This window comes from Camelus ferus, chromosome 2 (assembly GCF_009834535.1).
Source record: "Camelus ferus isolate YT-003-E chromosome 2, BCGSAC_Cfer_1.0, whole genome shotgun sequence".
Taxonomy (NCBI): Eukaryota; Metazoa; Chordata; class Mammalia; order Artiodactyla; family Camelidae; genus Camelus; species Camelus ferus.
The window spans coordinates 98,863,394-98,880,985 of NC_045697.1; the positions used below are offsets into that span (position 1 = coordinate 98,863,394).

A 17,592-nucleotide genomic window follows, 5' to 3' on the forward strand; every position below is an offset into this window, starting at 1 on the left:
AAGATTTTTTTTAAATGGAGGTACTGAGGTCAGTATTGAACCCAAGACCTTATCCTTGCTGAGTGTGCTCTTATCACTGAGCTATACCCACCCCCGATAATTATTATTTAAATGAGTGAATATTTTTATTTTTTATGTGGTTGAGTTTGATTTTTAGGAACTTTATACTGCACTGAGGGTCTGTCCTAAGGACCTTGTTAGCTGAAGAAAAGAAAACACACAGGATTTAAAATAATTACATATCATGGATACCCATGTCCTCCCTCTTTTTCCTTTTAAAGATAAAGATAATTCTTAATATTTATCGAGTATTTGTTTTGTGCCAGTGAGCAGTTTATGTGTGTTATTCCATTTTGTCACCAAACTGCTATGCTTTGATGTATAGACTTTCTATTTATATTTTATATTTGAAGAAACCTAATAGGACAGCATTCACTTGTTTAAGGTCACAAAACTAACAAGACAGGCTAGGCCTGTTTTCTCTGGCTTGAAAAGCTGTGCTCTTTGCACTGTATTAAACTGCCTTCTATCTTCATATTCTCTTTTTAAGCTTGTAATTTTATAAATAGCTATAGTTTTCTGAGTTTCCTGGGGAATATTATTGGGATACTATTTCTTGACTTATAGGTTGTATCCTTAACTAAATCCTTTAGGTTGGCATGTTTATGGGCTTCTCCAGAGGTCAGACAAGAAATATGATGAAGCCATTAAGTGTTACAGAAATGCTCTAAAATGGGATAAAGACAATCTTCAAATCTTAAGGGACCTTTCTTTACTACAGATTCAAATGAGAGATCTTGAGGGTTACAGGGTAAGTAAAATTGAGAATTTTTTTATTCTAGGGAGAAAATATTGTGAAAATATTTAAAACTTTTTGTGAGTACTTTCTGATAACAAAATTTTCCATTTTTTAAAAGAATTTAGTTGAGTCTTGCCTCCTTCCCCCAGTAGTGATTGGGGAATCATATTTTTAAATGAATTATTTTACTATGAGAAAGAGTTGGATTACTGCATAGGATTGAGTTAATTCAGAAAAAAATGTATATATATTTATGTGTGTATGCATATGTGTATATATGTTAAATTAGCCTGATCTCTTTAAGGAGCATTTATTTAGACTGTAAACCTAAGAAAAAGGTTTTTTTTTCCCTTTAAGGAAACGAGGTATCAATTACTTCAACTTCGACCTGCACAGAGAGCATCATGGATTGGTTATGCTATTGCTTACCATTTATTAGAAGATTATGAAATGGCAGCAAAGATTTTAGAAGAATTTAGGAAAACACAACAGGTAACAGCCAGAAGTCAGACCTGGTAGACTAGGTCTGATTCTTGGTATAACTGAAAGAAAAAGTATACATTGCTAACTTTTTATTTTGAAATAGTTTCAAACTTACAGAAGAGTTGCAAGAATAGTACAAAGAACTCCATGTAGAAGTTCACTCACATTAACTAATTGTTAATATTTGATACATTTACTTTATGATCTCTATATCTAACTTATCCATTTAAATTTTTTCCAAAGATGTTTCAGAATAATTGTAGACACCATGCTCTTTAACTTCTGAATGCTTCAGTGTGATATTTCCTAAGAATAACTCTACAGTAGTCAACTTTATAGATAGTGCTATATAGATTATCAAAAAATTAGGAAATTTAACTTTGATAGACTGTTACTATCTAATCCACAGCCCATATTCAAAATTTACTAATTGTCCTGTTTATATCCTTTCTAGGATTTTCTTTTCACTTTCGGGATTCAGTTTAGAATCATGCCTTTCATTTAGTTATCACTTCTCTTCATCTTTTAAACTGAAAGTTTCAAAGGACTTTCTTTGTATTTCATGACATTGATATTTTTGAGGAGTCATGGCAGTACTTTTGTAGAATGTCCATCAGTTTGGATTTGTTTGATGTTTCCTCATTATTAGATATTGTTAAGCATTTTTGGCAGGAAACTGCAGAGGTGATGTTGAACCCTTCTCATTCCACCACATTAAGAGCCACATGGTGTTTTTTTCATTTGATTACTTGCTTAAGGTGGTGTCTGCCAGGTTTCTACACAATAAACTTGTTATATTTTCCCTTTGTATTTAATAAACAATTTGAGACTTAAGTAGGCTGTTCCTCACCAAACTTTTCATCACTAGTTTTAGCCTTCTATTATGATTCTTGCCTGAAACAAGTGTTCCTATGATAGTTGCTAAATGGTGATTTTGTCTTATTCCTTTCAGATTTATTATTTGACAGTCTACTCTTAAGAGCCTTCCTTTCTCCCCTGTTTGTTTATTATATGTAAGAGCTTATGGATTCTTACTTTATTCAGTGGATTGTAAGTTAATATTGTCATTATTTACTTAGTTGCTCCCTAGACATGGTATTTAGGAATTGTTTAAAAATGAGTTTTATCAATCATATATTATCCTTTGACTTCTTGTATGTGTTCAAGCATGTAAACAATTTTCTAATATGAAAACAAAATTCTTACTGTTAGTATTCCTTATATCCATATATAGACATCCCCCGATAAAGTGGATTATGAATATAGTGAACTCCTTTTATATCAGAATCAAGTTCTTCGGGAAGCAGGTCTCTATAGAGAAGCTCTGGAACATCTTTGTACCTATGAAAAGCAGATTTGTGATAAACTTGCTGTAGAAGAAACCAAAGGTATCTTTTTTTTTTTTAAAGAATGTCATTTATTCTGTTATTTAATTATGACAAAGAGCAAGACTGAAAAATCTAGTTGCTGCTGATAGTTGTATATTTTACAACTGTTTTATTTTAAGAAATAAAAATCTATTTCTTACTCATGTACTTCAAATAATTTGTAATATGGGAAAATATACATTTAACAATGGTTATTGTTGATATGGGAAAAATAATTGTGAACAATAAATTGTGTAATGAAGTGACTCAGTAAAATATTTTTTCTTTAAAGTATCTTTGATCTGAAAATATTACAGGGTTTGACTAGAACATAGGAGGCAGTTGCTCAATTCTATAAGACAGGATTAAGGTCTTAAAACTGCTTATTAGCAAAATTGAATGTGTATACCAAATTTCTTTATTGCCAATAATATATATTGATAAATCAGTCTTCACTAACGTGCATATGGCGCACTCCTAGGGTTCTTTATAGTTTATCTGAGTGCTTTCTGATACATAGAAAGAACATGAATTGAAACCAGAGATCGGGGCTTATTTGTGTGATTGTGATAGGATAGCACATCCTGAAATAAAGATCTCTAGTACTGCCGTTTATTAGAGGACTGAGAAAAAGGAGTCTTCATAGTTTTAAAAGTTGAGGAACTGATTATGGAAAATGAAAGAAAAATAACAAGTAATTGAAAATCTAAGTACTTTCTAAAGAGAAAGGAAAATACTATATGATATCATTTATATGTAGAATCTTAAAAAGAAGACAAACTTATTTACAAAATAGAAACAGACTCACAGACATAGAAAACAAACTTATGGTTGCTGGGGTAGGGGATGGGGTGGGAAGGGATAAATTGGGAGATCGAGATTTGCAGATACTAACTAATATATATAAAATAGATAAACAATAAGTTCACTCAGTATCTTGTAGTAACTTATGGTGAAAAAGAATGTGAAAATGAATTTTTAAAAAAGTGCTTTCCAAGAATTGCCTTCTGAGATGTTGCTTTGCCTCTGTTAGACCAGGCAACTGGAGTTTGCTGGTTTCATATTTCTTTGTCTCCCCTTGAAGTTGAATACTGGAAAAACATGGTATCTGTGTACATAGTGGATATAGCCTTTTCTTGCCAGGTGAACTTTTCAGCAGAGGATAATGCTACTAGCAAGAAAAAATGGAAGTTTAAGGCACTTGGATCTCATTTGTGAAGTATAGATCCATAATCCTCTTTCATTTGAGTTGATCATCCCATAGCGGTCTATTCGTTCTAAAGGAATAGATTTCTGACTTAATGGAAAGATCACAAGATTGAAAAACCTAGTTTGAGTTCTAGCATTGACTATTTACCAGCTATATGATGAAGGGCAAGACCTGGGCCTCAGTTTTTTTATGGAAATATGTGACATTGTTCAAAATACTCAAGTTCATTGTTTTATTTTATTCTTTTAATAACTTTATTAGTGAGGAAGAATGACAAATCAAGCTGATGACTCAGAACTGACCCATAGATTTTAGCAATTTGAAAGTCACTGGTGACCTTAACAGAAGGACTTTCTGAACATTTGGAAGGAAGGTAGTAAAACCCAAACAGGTCAAGTAGATTTAAATAAGTAGAAGAATTGGTAATGGCATGCATAAATGACTCATACGAGTAATTTTGCTGCGTAGAAAGCACATACAAGGTGGTGGTGAGTGGAATGGTTACAGGATCAAAAGAAGGTTTTTTACAGCATGTGCTTATGCTCACTTGATAATGATCTAGTAGGGACAGAATATTCAGTACAGTGGAGAGGATGTGATCTAGAGGATAAGTTGAAGGGTTAGTCTTAGATAACAACATGAATAGTTCATCCACAGTAGTGAGAGATGGTAGAGTATATGGGCAAGTAGGTATGTAGACCTAGTGAGTATTTGAGAGCTCTCTTCTAGTTGATTCAGTGAAATAGGAAACAGCCATCTGTTCATTCTACAAAATATGTATTGAATACCTACAGTGAGTCAGGTATTGGGGACAGGGTATGTAAAGAGAATAAAAGTGAACTAAGATAGTAGAATCATCAATTGTTGGACATTCCAGTAATAAAGACCATTGATTGGTGGATGGTCAGGATAATTTAGGAACTTCTGGAGTAGGTGAGTGGACATAGTTAGGCAGATAGTTTCATTGTTAATTCCTATACCACCAGTTCCTTCTGCAAGGGAAAGGTGGATGGAGATTAAGGGAAGGAAAAATGGATGAATGTTACATAGGGGAGAAAAGTTACAGAATAGTTTTTATGTTTTTAGTGAACTAGGCTTTTGGTTAATGTAGAGCAGGCTGTCAACTTTGGTACTGTTGACATTTTAGGATGGAGATGTTGGAGGTGGAAGTCTCTTACATGTTACATAATGTTTAGCAGCATTGGTAGCTTCTACCTATCAGATACCACCTCATTCCACTTACTGTGACACCGAAAATGTCTCCAGATTTTGCTAAATGTCACCTAGATGGCAAAAATGCCCCTGGTTGAGAACCACTCAGGGTATAGACATTAAGAATATGCGCTCATTTAGGCATATTGCTTGGGTTCAAATCCCAACTCTAACAATTAACTATTTGAAAGATCCTTGACAAGTTTAAGTTCTCTGCTTTAAAATGACGAAAGTAATAGTAACCTGTCTGATAGAGCTTTGAGAATTGAATTAATTAATGCATGTGAAACATTTAAAAGTCACTGGCACCCTCAATAGGTGTTCATTTTTATTATTTGATGAGATAAAAGGGTGCAAGAGTGAAGTCCTCATTTGAAAATAGTATCTTTGGTGAATGGGAGGCCATTAAGGAAAGGATTCCTGACCAGTGCTTGAAGCTTGGGTGAGTTTGGAGCTCATCTGTTTCTAGTGAAACCAATTCCTCAGTCCATTCATTTGTGAAAAGGTAACGATCAGGCAAATAATTGGGATGATACAGGCCTCAAAATTGATTAGCAAGGGGGCCTAGGTTTTGAGACTGATTTTGATATTTGGGGCTGCTAATGTCACTTAGGGATGGGATTGGTCATGCAGTCCAGACAAGATAAGCAGTGAGTCTACAGGTTGCTGAAAGGCCTGAAGAAAAGGGAATGTTTTTTTCTAAGGTTGAAGGGGAGGATTAGTGAGACAAGAAGAAAATCAAGACCGTTAAGCTTAAAGCAAGGTGCCTGTTTGGTAGTTGGAAAAGAGAGAAAACCAGTAGCTGGAAGAGAGAATGTGGCCATGATTATGGACTGCTAGAGCAGAATCATTGTATAATTGATTAAGGGATCATAAGGTTAGGATATTGGATTGGGTCATTAATTTGGATGTTGAAATTGTCCATACATTGCTAGAAATAATTGAGTAGTAGATGATGACTCTGTTCAGTGCATTTGAGAAAGTAGCGCAGAGTTAGACAAGTACTTGAATAAATAGAGGACATGAGGAGGATGGCATTTCTAAATAAGAACTTTAAAAAGGAGAGACAATAGAATTACGTGGTCAGTAGTTTTGTTGAAGGGAACTGAGAACTCAGGAGGATGCAGAATCTACCTACTTCCCAATATTTGAAGAGATTTTAAGAGAAAGTTTGAGGAAAACTTAAAGTTACAATCAGAAGTTACTTGGTTAATAGAATTTTTCTTTTTTCAATCAGGGGAACTTCTGTTGCAATTATGTCGTTTGGAAGATGCAGCTGATGTTTATAGAGGATTACAAGAGAGGAATCCTGAAAACTGGGCCTATTACAAAGGCTTAGAAAAGGCACTCAAGCCAGGTAGCACTGACTAAAACTTCCTTTCTAATCTTTAATTGCTTCTTTTGTTAATATATATTTTGTTAATTCATTGAAAAGTGTAACTAGAAAAATAACGGTTAAGAATTGGTATGGCGGGGAGGGTGTAGCTCAGTGGTAGAGGTCCTGGGTTCAGTCCCCAGTAACTCCATCAAATAAATAAATAAATAAATAAACCTAATGACCGTGCCCCACCCCAGCCCCCAAAGAAAAAGAAAAGAATTGGTTCAAAATCTGAATACAAATGTACATTTGCAAACTTCCATTTAATATGGCAGACTGGGCATTTTCTGAAACCTGTCTTCTACAAACTCATAGAAATAGTTGGGAAAATAATTTTAGAAGCAACTTTTAAAAATTCTTAAAGGTATGGCAGCATCAAACACATGAAAGGGAAATTTTCACTGACAGAAATAGAGATGTCTCCCTAAAGGAAAGAAGCAAGCATAACTTCTGTGGTAACCGGTGACTATAGCAGAGTGGCCTGCCAGAACGTAGCCAAGCCGAAACAGCAGCGTCGTTTCCTTTGTGGGAAGATGGATTCAAATAAACTTGGGTGCGGAGACTCTCTTCTCCCCAACCATTGTCTTCCAAGAATGGGCCCGCTTGTGAGGACAAGTCCAGAAACATATCATCTACAAAAGGGCAGGGTCCTCAGCTAGGAAGATCTGATTTGAAGCAGTGTTTCCTCCAAGACTGATAGCGAGCTATTCCTAGTATATTGATAAATGCAGGGGAAACCTCATAACAAAGAATATCATACTCCATAGGAACACCAACACAGGCACGGTGATCAGTGCCAGCAAGCCCAAGAGTAGAGGTGATAGAGGACTCTACAATGAAGAGAGGGAATGAAATGTGAATAGTTACGAGAAAGTACCAATTAGGAATCTGGGAAATGAAAAACTTACTTATTGATGTGACATAAGATCTTAATAGATTAAATAGAAGAGAGGCCACAGCTGAGGAAAAATTAGTGAAGTGGAAGATCGATAGAAGAAGGAAAGCTCTCAACTGAGACTTAAAGAAAATATAAAAGAAATATGGAGAAACGGAGGTGGAGCATAGATCCAGAAGCTCCAGAATAAATCAAAGGAGAGAGTTAGAGAAGCAGAGGCTGAAGAGAATAGTGGAGAAGTCCTATTTGGAAACACAAGTAATCCTTTCTCAGAACTAAAGTAAAGGAGTCCTCAGATTTTGAAAGGCTACGTGAACCAGAACAGAGTAAAGAAAATTATGTCTGTTGTATGATTACAGGTATTTAAAATACGAAAATATTTGAAGGAAATATTCTAAAATGATTGTTGATATATTTAGGTGGTTGGATTATAAATAATCTTCCCATGTTCATATTATTTTGGTCTGCAGCTAATATGTTAGAACGACTAAAAATTTATGAGGAGGCCTGGACTAAATATCCCAGGGGATTGGTGCCAAGAAGACTGCCATTAAATTTTTTATCTGGTAAGTGAAAGTAACTACAAAGGAATGAAAATGATGTTATGATATAGTTTCTTTCCTTGGTTTTAAATACATGAGTATGCATATTAAAATTTTAATGTATGCATTATTAGAGTTGTCTGGGTAAATGTAAATCAACAGGATTTTTTTCTTCCAAGGTGAGAAGTTTAAAGAATGTTTGGATAAGTTCCTAAGGATGAACTTCAGCAAGGGTTGTCCACCAGTCTTCAATACTTTGAGATCTTTATACAAAGATAAGGAAAAGGTAAAGCAAAATACGATGGTTTTGTTTTGTTTTTGACTATCATTTTCTTGCTCACTATTTGGAATAATTGGTTCTTGGTTACCTATGCACTTAGTACATACACACTTTGTGAATGGTAGCAGTTCTTCCTAGCTTGCAGTTTAAATCGTTCTGTGCCTTTTATTTGCTTTTCATCCTCTTCTCTCTTTAGCTAAGTAACTTACTGCTTATTTGTCTCTTTTGTTCCTGGTGTATACTTTTTAACGAGTCAGTATAGGTATGAAAAGTTGGTAAGGTAGTGATTTCTAAAGTATTTTGTCTAGTCCCTGCTGATGGTGAAAGCCAGAAATCGTTTTTGGTGGTTTGTCTTTTTGCACTAGGTTTTAGCTTAGTAATCTTTCTCCTTTATTTGGTAGAAAAAAACTCTTTTGTAAGAGTTTATTTGCTACCTCAGTAAGTCAGCTTACTCTTTAAGTTATGTATTATAATATTCAAAATACTTGTTAAATGGTGTTTTGATTTAATTTAGATTATTTTGTTCACAAGTACAGTGGTAGCAAGAAATGTTGGTTGGATTAAAAAAGAAACCTCAGTTACAGTGAAGAATCAGAAAGATGGGACAGATTAAACATGCTAAAGATTTAACCTAAAGCACATAAAGTGTACTTTTTTGCCAGTCTTTTGTTGAGAGGCCCAAGGTATGGGCTTTACTGATGACTATTTCACCTTTTTTTTCTTGCTTAAATCACATTGATAAAATGTGGTGTGTTACTTCTAGTTTTGGTAGAGTGAGAACTTGATCATTGTGAAGGAGTCTTGATTTTAGAATCACATGTGTTATTGTGACTTTCCCCTTTATGGTTGTCTTATTTAAACCTAAATTGTTAAAAAATATCTAATTTAGTTTTGAATCTTCCCACAGTATTCAACTTATAGAAACAGTTCTTTCTCTTTGTTCTCATTTCTTAAGTTTACATAATTAATTAAATTCTGCAATGATGATAATGAATGCAACTAATTCAAACAGGTTTGGGAAAACAAAACTCTTAGTAAGCATGTAGCTCAACTTGTGGGAGCAGAAGAACATGGGCGCACCAGAATAACCTGGCTGTGACCATTCAGTCCCCAGAGTTTTCTGATGTAATGGAGAGAGCTGGTGTTAATCTGTTGAGTCAGTTAAGTTGAGGTCACTTAAGAGAGCTTCTATAGTAACAAATTCATTATAGATGGATTAAGCAAAGAAGGGAATTAATAAATTAAAAGTATTCACAGATCTCTTACAAAGCCAGGAGCAAGTAGTATAGTCATGAGTCAGGAGAAACCAGAACCTGGACAGCCACTTAATCTCCTGGATCTCAGAAACCCACCCACTGTTGCATGTTTCAGTTTTACTAGTGCATTCCCCTGGATTATGAAATAGAGAGTTGATGCTATCATCTATTTGTAGAATTTCTTTTCAGTATTTGATAATTCTTGATTCCTAAAGTGCAAATGCATTTAATTCTTGATTCTGGAAGTGCAGATGTTAACTGTGGGTGTTGTTTATATGAATTGAGATAAGAATGAACCAAGATAGAAATCATCCCTAACATTACCTCTCTTTGTCCAGCCTTTTCCTGGTTTCTAGTTCTGCTTGATGCTTTATTTTATAGCAGGGAAAGAGTTGCCAGTAATTTTTTGCTAGAAAATTATGTCTGAAAACATACCTTCAAAAATGTATGGTTTACTTCCTTTTAAATTTTTATCCATAGATTAAGAAATTTATAGAAGGGTGTGTATATGTGTGTGTGTGTGTGAGAGAGAGAGAAAGACAGTGTGATGGAATGTTTATTTAGCCCTGTAATAGTAAATAACACGTTTTGAACAAGCATAGTATCTATCTATCTATCTATCTATCTATCTATCTATCTATCTATCTATCTGTATTTTTAATTAAACTGTGCTTGTGTGTTTGTACTCTAGGTGGCAATCATAGAAGAATTAGTAGTAGGTTATGAAACCTCTCTAAAAAGCTGCCGATTATTTAACCCCAATGGTAAGTGCTCAAGTTTTATGCTTTAAAAACACCTTGGAAGTCTAAATATATGAAATTCTTAATCAGAAGATCAATGGTGTTCATTATTTAGGCAGTAAGCTTAGTATTTAAACTTTTTTTCCTTTTAAGAGGAATATGCATTCATCTGCACATTGTGTGAAAATACTTGGTAAAAAGGTAAAACAGTAGCTTATTGAAGAAAATTTTATATAAAATTTAAAGCATCTTCAAAACTAAATTAATAATATAATGACCTTCCATTAACCCATCACTCAACTTCAGTAATTTTTAACTCATGGCCAAACTTACTTCACCTATATTCTTACCTGCTTCCCTCTGTTCCTGTGTTATTCTGAAGCAAATCCCAAACATCGCATTGTTTCATCCATGAATGTTTAATATTCTAAAGGTCATAACCATAATGTTATCACCATAACTGAACATTAATATGTTCTTAATATCGAAGAAAAAAAGTCCATACTTAGATTTCCAAGTATCTTAGAAACGTCACTTTTTCTCTTTGTTTTTGAAGTTTATTTGAATGAAGATCCAGATGAAATCTATACTTGAATTTGGTTGATACATCTCTTAACTCTTTTTTTTTTTTTTTTATAAATCTATAGGTTTTCCCGCTATCTTATCTTCTTCCTGCAGTTTATTTACTAAAGAAATCAGATTATTTTTCTTGAGTTTTTTCTACAGTCTAGATTTTGCTGAATAACCCCCACATGGTGTTGCTTCACATGTTATTTCTCTGTCCTGAATTTGTTATAAATTGGTAGTTGGATGTAGATCTGTGCTGTTTAGTATGGTAGCCATTAGCCACAAATAGCTGTTAAAATTTTTTAAATTAAATAAAAAGATCAGTTCCTCATTTGCAGTAGCTACATTTCAAGTGCTGCTCAATAGCTTTGTACATCTAATGCCTACCATATTGGACAAGGCAGATCCAGAACATTTCATCAATTGTGGAGACTCTTAATGGACAGGTCTGACTATAGGCTTGATGAGATTTGATTTTTTTGTTTGTTTGTTTTAAAGACAAAGAGGGATGAGCAAGATTATATCATGGGTATGTTCTTTGATAAGACAGGAAGTGTTTGTTTCATATCTTAGGAACTGTTAAGAGTTACAAACTAGTAGACAGGAGGGAAAGCTCAAGTGGTAGAGTGCATGCTTAGTGTGCAAGAGGTCTTGGGTTCAATCCCCAGTACCTCCTCTAAAAATAAATAAATAAACCTAATTACCCCCCCAAGAAAGAATTATAGACCAGTAGTATTCTGTCATTCATTTTTTTATTATCTTAAAAGATATATTTACTATCTGTTTATCTAGTATTTCAGTTTGTATAGGAAAAGCAAAATAAATGTGGCTTTTTCTCCCCTACCTCCTACTTTTTTGTTGTTTTTTACCGGCTTTTAAAGTAATGAACTGGTTTAGCAGCGTCCTTCAAAGATGATCAATACAAGTTTTAAAAGTATTACTGTGAATTCATGGATTTAAACATATTTAATATTTTAAATCACTGCAATTTTAAATGGTTTCAGCCTTCACATACCAGGGTAGTAGTTGATAGCTTCCTAGTAGTTTGGTATGACAAAATATTCCAGTTCACCTTGTATACTGCCCATAGCAGACCTGTAATCAGTTGTTTTTCCCAAGGAGCCCTGGTTTGTACAGTGGGAAAGCCCAGTATGGGACCTGGGGTGCTTATTGCTATTGAGTTGATCACTGTTTTTAGGTCTCAGATGAATTTTAATAGTTCTTTTTAGAAGGCGTTACCATGGTTTCATTGGTTAATCATCATGATGTTCCTTTGATTATCAGCATTTTCCTACATATTTTACAAATGTGGAAGAGGTTCAATGACATGCCCAAGAATATGCAGCACTTTAGTTGCAGATCTATCAGATCGGGAGTTGGTGAGTTCCACTCCTATTGTTTGTCCACTGAGCCATCCTACTTCTACTAGGATAAAAATAAGCAATCTGTTGCTTTCTTTGAAAGCAAATAACAGTTCTTAGATTTTAGAAATTTATATTACAAAAGCATTTTTAATGTGTGGGTTGTATATTTAACTTACACATTTTTTTATGAGTATATAAAAATCTAAATTATGAACTAAAATACAGAATAAGCGTTTTTACTTACCTAATTTTTTGTTATCTTTTTATTTAACCTAAATTATGCATTGTTGCATATTCAGCATAATATTAAGACATAGTAAGAATATTAAAATATATTAAGAATCTTATAATCATCAAAATTCAAAATAACCACATCAGATATATTTATGCATAGTACATTAGCTAGAAACCCAATTAAGCAGTCAAGCCTTTCTTTTTTCTTTTTCTTTTTCTTTTCTTTAACCTCACATTGATGGAAATTTTCTCTTTATTCTTATTTTTTCCCTTTATACGTAACATTGTGATCAGTATACTCTCATGTTCTAGTACAGCTTGTCCACCCTCCTGCCCCACCCAGTTTTCTTTTTAGGTAATTTGTTAGAGCTTTGATCTCATTTATCTGCCCTGTTTATTCTATGACATTCTTACTATGCAAGGCATTGTGGTAGGAGTTATAATGATACAGAGTAGAAAGTGTGGGCCCTTCCAAAGAGCTTATAAATTTAAAGGTAGTTTCATAACTAGATGCATAAATAACGTGGTTTGAACTACTTTCCTTATTAATAAAAATAGAGCCATTTTGAGGTGGATACTCTCTTAATACATATAGTGACTAATCTTGGTTTCTTTCCTCTCCTACTCTTCTCCCCCACTTTTTAAAGATGATGGAAAAGAGGAACCACCTACCACATTACTTTGGGTCCAGTACTACTTGGCACAACATTATGACAAAATTGGTCAGCCATCTATTGCTTTGGAGTACATAAATACCGCTATTGAAAGTACACCCACGTTGATAGAGCTCTTTCTTGTGAAAGCTAAAATCTATAAGGTAAAAACTTTCCCCCCTTTTCCTTACAAGGTAATGAGACATAAATTTGTTTAAAATGTTCTAGATTCAAGCTGCTGTAAGAAAAATGACATATTTTATACCTCACAAAATATGGAATAACAAATATAGTATATTTCTCACTCTGATTACTTTTAGACATGTTCTGGTCATGCTGATTAGCTCATTCATCTATAGCTATATATATGCGAACACATACATGCATAAATACAGATGGTTATTCATATCTATGGTTATTCATACTGTATATTCTCATACATTCACAGATACACACATATCTGGTTATTTTCTTGGTTTTAAGTACCAAGCGTATAGATAAAAGTAATTATATTTGCTGTGAAATGTTTGTTTCTATTAACATTTCAGTGTGATCCTATGTCAGTATCTGGTAATCTTAATAAAATGAAACTGAAGATTCTACTGTGAATTCTGCATACTGTTTCTGTTGCCTTTTCAACTCCTGGGTCCTGCTTGAAAATCTAGTCATATGTTCTAACATCATCTTAAAATAAAATTAGCTCTTTTCTGTCTTAATACAAATACAGTTTAGTAATAAAAGCTCTCAGGGAAGAGATTGTAAACCAATAATTTATTTACCAAAAATATTGAAATTAAGTAATGTTTTAAAAGCACTTTTTAAAAGCCAGGTAATTCTTATTAGTTTTGTGGCTTTGCCAAATCGACCAGATAGATGAATTAGAATGAAGATCATTGTGAAATGTCCGCTAGTGGTCCTAATCATAATGTTTCCATGGTTCCTTTAGAGTAGAAATTTGGCCATCCTTTTCCCATTGAATTATGTTGTTCTGACTTAAAGATTTTGATTGTTATTTATTCTTTGATTCAGCCATGACTTTTGAGTATTCACTATATGCCAGGCAGTGTTGTATGTGTAGTCAGTAAGATTACAATAGTAGACAAAATTTTCAAAACAAGTCTTTACTATCAGAGAGCTTATATTCTACATGATACAAAGGTATCAGAACTTAATATTGCAATAGAATGTATGCATCCACATTGATTATGATTGTAAGAAATTGAAGATTACCTTTTCTTCCATTTGTGTTTTAGTGATTTATGAACAAGAAACTAGCTACCTGCATAGTAAAATCTGTGTACTGACTGATTTATTGTGCTTTTGTGCCCTGTTAATGTTAGCATGCTGGGAATATTAAAGAAGCTGCGAGGTGGATGGATGAGGCCCAGGCCTTGGACACAGCAGATAGGTTTATCAACTCCAAGTGTGCAAAATACATGCTAAAAGCCAACCTAATAAAAGAGGCTGAAGAAATGTGCTCGAAGTTTACAAGGGTTTGTACAGCTACTTTTCTTACTTATGAATAAATAGCTCATATTTATACTTTGTTTATTTTGCAAAGTTTACTTCTAATATTTTTTAATATCAAAATAGTCAGGATTTTAATTAAATTGCCTTATCAAATAAACCTGAAATCAGTATTAATATAAAACATCATTTTCTTTTTATATGGTTATACATTGGGTTTTTTAAGTTTGATTTATATTGATATACGTTTAGTTGACCGTTTTAGGGGTAAAGGGAACTACTGTTAATTATCTGTTATGGCTAGTGTCCTATTTCTTATGTTACTCTCTAACACCAATTATGTAGACCTTTTTTGATTAATCATTTACAAGGGTACTTTAACATTGTTTTAGAAATACAATTCTAATTTCTTTCACATATTAACTCTTCCCTCTTACTCTGAGAATGGTTTAAAAAAATAGAAAACTATTTTGAAAGAATTCAAACCAGTTGACCATCTTTCCTTCTTAAATCCTATGGTGGAATAGTGTATTTGGTAAGAAATTGTCTTGAATGTGTGTGCTTTTCATCTAGGAAGGAACATCAGCAGTTGAAAATTTGAATGAAATGCAATGCATGTGGTTCCAGACAGAATGTGCCCAAGCTTATAAGGCAATGAATAAATTTGGTGAAGCACTTAAGAAATGTCATGAGATTGAAAGAGTAAGTACTCCATACATAAGAATTTCTCATTTCATTCTGTTATATGTTGAAGATTTTGGGAATATTCTGTAATTTTTTTCTTTTCTCCCACTTTATAATGCACAGAAAATGATTTCTAAAAATCGTATTCACATTTTTCAAATTTTACTAAAATGGAAATATAGAGTTATATTCAACGACTTCCGTATTGTCTCCTCTTTCTGGCAGAATTCATGTGGAAAACTTAATGGAAAGTTTGTATTTTAGCTGTGTTTTCATTGATTTTTCCATGTTTCTTTCTAATTGTTGCCCCTTCTTCATTAATGCATACAAAGCTTATTAGTTATCCTAGAAACCTGTTTGTTGTGGGGTTGATTGGTGGTGCCATATACCCTTGATATATATTAGATTTGAGCTTTGAAGCTTTTTTACAGTATTTCTGTAATGTATGTAATTCCTCATTTTCTTTTTTTTTTTCCCAAAGATTTTATTTTATTTGGAGGGGTTAGTAATTAGCTCTATTTATTTATTTATTTTTAGATGAAGTACTGGGGATTGAACCCAGGACCTCCTGCATGCTGAGCATGCACTCTACCACTTGAGCTGTACCACCCCCTGTAATTCCTCATTTTCTGAGAAATTTATTCTTTTCCTAGTCCTCTTCACTTTTGGTTCATTTTTGTCACGACTAGTTGTCTTTCATTTTTTGTGTTTTTTATATATAAAAATAATTTGCGTCATTTCTTGCTTTTTCTACCACCAAGTGGTGAACCCCTGAGTTTAGTTGAAATGTGTTAGTTTCTGTTGCTTGATTTACCTGCTAATTGATTACTCTGCCACCTACTAGCATTACATTGCATAGAATTCAGATTTGTATTCTCAAAAAAATTACCAAATACCGCATATTTGTAATCATCTGCAGATTGTTCTAAATATAAAACTGAATGTTAAATGTGTAAATCTACTGTACTGCACCATTATGTATGTTAATAAATTCTGATAGGTTTGTCATGATAGCTTTATTTAAGTATGATGAAGGAAGGAAGGAATAAATAAACACACGCACACACACATACACACATATATCTTAAAGCGTTTTGTTTTCCTTTCATTCAACAAATAATTCAATGCCTGATGTATGCCATATACTGTGCTAGGTGATGGCCAATTTTATTTGTTTATTTGAAATGAAAAATATTTATATTGAATTACTGTAATTTTTAATATTTTCAAATTTTACTAATTTTTTCATGGCTAGTACACAAGTAATTCCAAGGCTTTGATTTTTGTAGTTTTCTTTGCTATTGCTATACTTCAGTATAATAAAAAAGATAATTTTGTTAGCATTTTATAGAAATCACTGATGACCAGTTTGACTTTCATACATACTGTATGAGGAAGATTACCCTTAGATCATATGTGGACTTATTAAAACTAGAAGATGTACTTCGACAGCATCCATTTTACTTCAAGGCAGCAAGAATTGCTATAGAGATCTATTTGAAGCTTCACGACAACCCCCTTACAGATGAGAATAAAGAACATGAAGCTGATACAGGTATAATATTTGAAGATTTCTTATTTTTTTGGTATGATGTATATTTATGTTTTTGTGTAATGTAGATTTTTCCTGAGCTTTTTATTAAGCACCTTGTAGGAAGATGTTATACATGCTTTAGAAAATGGTGATGGCCATTTTATGAATTTCTCTAAGCAACAAAAGAAAAATACTGTTTATGTTACTCTTTAAAACGTTAAGCAAGAATTTAACTAACTGGTCATTAGCTTTTAACGAGTTGAATTTCATGAATTTTACATGTAATATCTAATTTACCCAATACTATAAATTGTTAACTACAATGCTGTGAACTGCTACTTAAAACATGTTTTTTTAGCTAAGATACAGTTGATTTACAATGTTTTATTAGTTTCAGGTGTAAAGCAGAGTGATTCAGTTATACATATACATATATGTGTGTATGTATATGTAGATGTAGTTTCTTTTTTGGATTATTTTCCATTATAGGTTATTATAAAATATTGAGTATAGTTCTTCATGCTACACAGTAGGTCTTTATTGTTTATTTTATATTTATAGTGTGTATATGTTAATCCCAGATTCCTAATTTATCTGCCCCACCTTCCCCTTTGGTAACCATAGTTTGTTTGCTATGTCTGTGAGTCTTTCTTTTTGTAAATAAGTTCCTTTATTTTTTTTCCCTAAAATTCCACATGTGGAATTTTAATTTAATTTAATCATACAATATTTGTCTTTCTGTGTCTTACTTCACTTATATGATAATCTGAAGGTCCATTCATGCTGCTGCAGATAGCATTTTTTTCATTTTTTTTTTATGGCTGAGTAATGTTTCATTATATATATATATACCACATCTTTTTTATTCATTTATCTGTTGATGGACATTTAGGTTGCTTTCATGTCTTGGCTATTGTGAACAGTACA

At 33.1% G+C, this 17,592-nt stretch overlaps 1 protein-coding gene across 3 annotated transcripts in view; it reads left to right on the forward strand.

Moving 5' to 3' along the window:
• Positions 1–17,592, forward strand: part of NAA15 (N-alpha-acetyltransferase 15, NatA auxiliary subunit) — a 73,581-nt gene that overhangs the window by 30,969 nt on the left and 25,020 nt on the right. For 2 of the 3 annotated variants that reach the window (XM_032463754.1, XM_032463757.1), the window contains exons 4-14: positions 654–811; positions 1,157–1,291; positions 2,517–2,670; positions 6,309–6,428; positions 7,815–7,910; positions 8,066–8,172; positions 10,114–10,186; positions 12,975–13,144; positions 14,321–14,473; positions 15,021–15,149; positions 16,473–16,686. In XM_032463754.1, the coding sequence (XP_032319645.1) occupies positions 654–811; positions 1,157–1,291; positions 2,517–2,670; positions 6,309–6,428; positions 7,815–7,910; positions 8,066–8,172; positions 10,114–10,186; positions 12,975–13,144; positions 14,321–14,473; positions 15,021–15,149; positions 16,473–16,686 (1,509 nt within the window). Of the gene's footprint in view, positions 1–653; positions 812–1,156; positions 1,292–2,516; positions 2,671–6,308; positions 6,429–7,814; positions 7,911–8,065; positions 8,173–10,113; positions 10,187–12,013; positions 12,237–12,974; positions 13,145–14,320; positions 14,474–15,020; positions 15,150–16,472; positions 16,687–17,592 lie in introns of those variants that run through there. The other variant, XM_032463763.1, reaches the window with a different exon arrangement.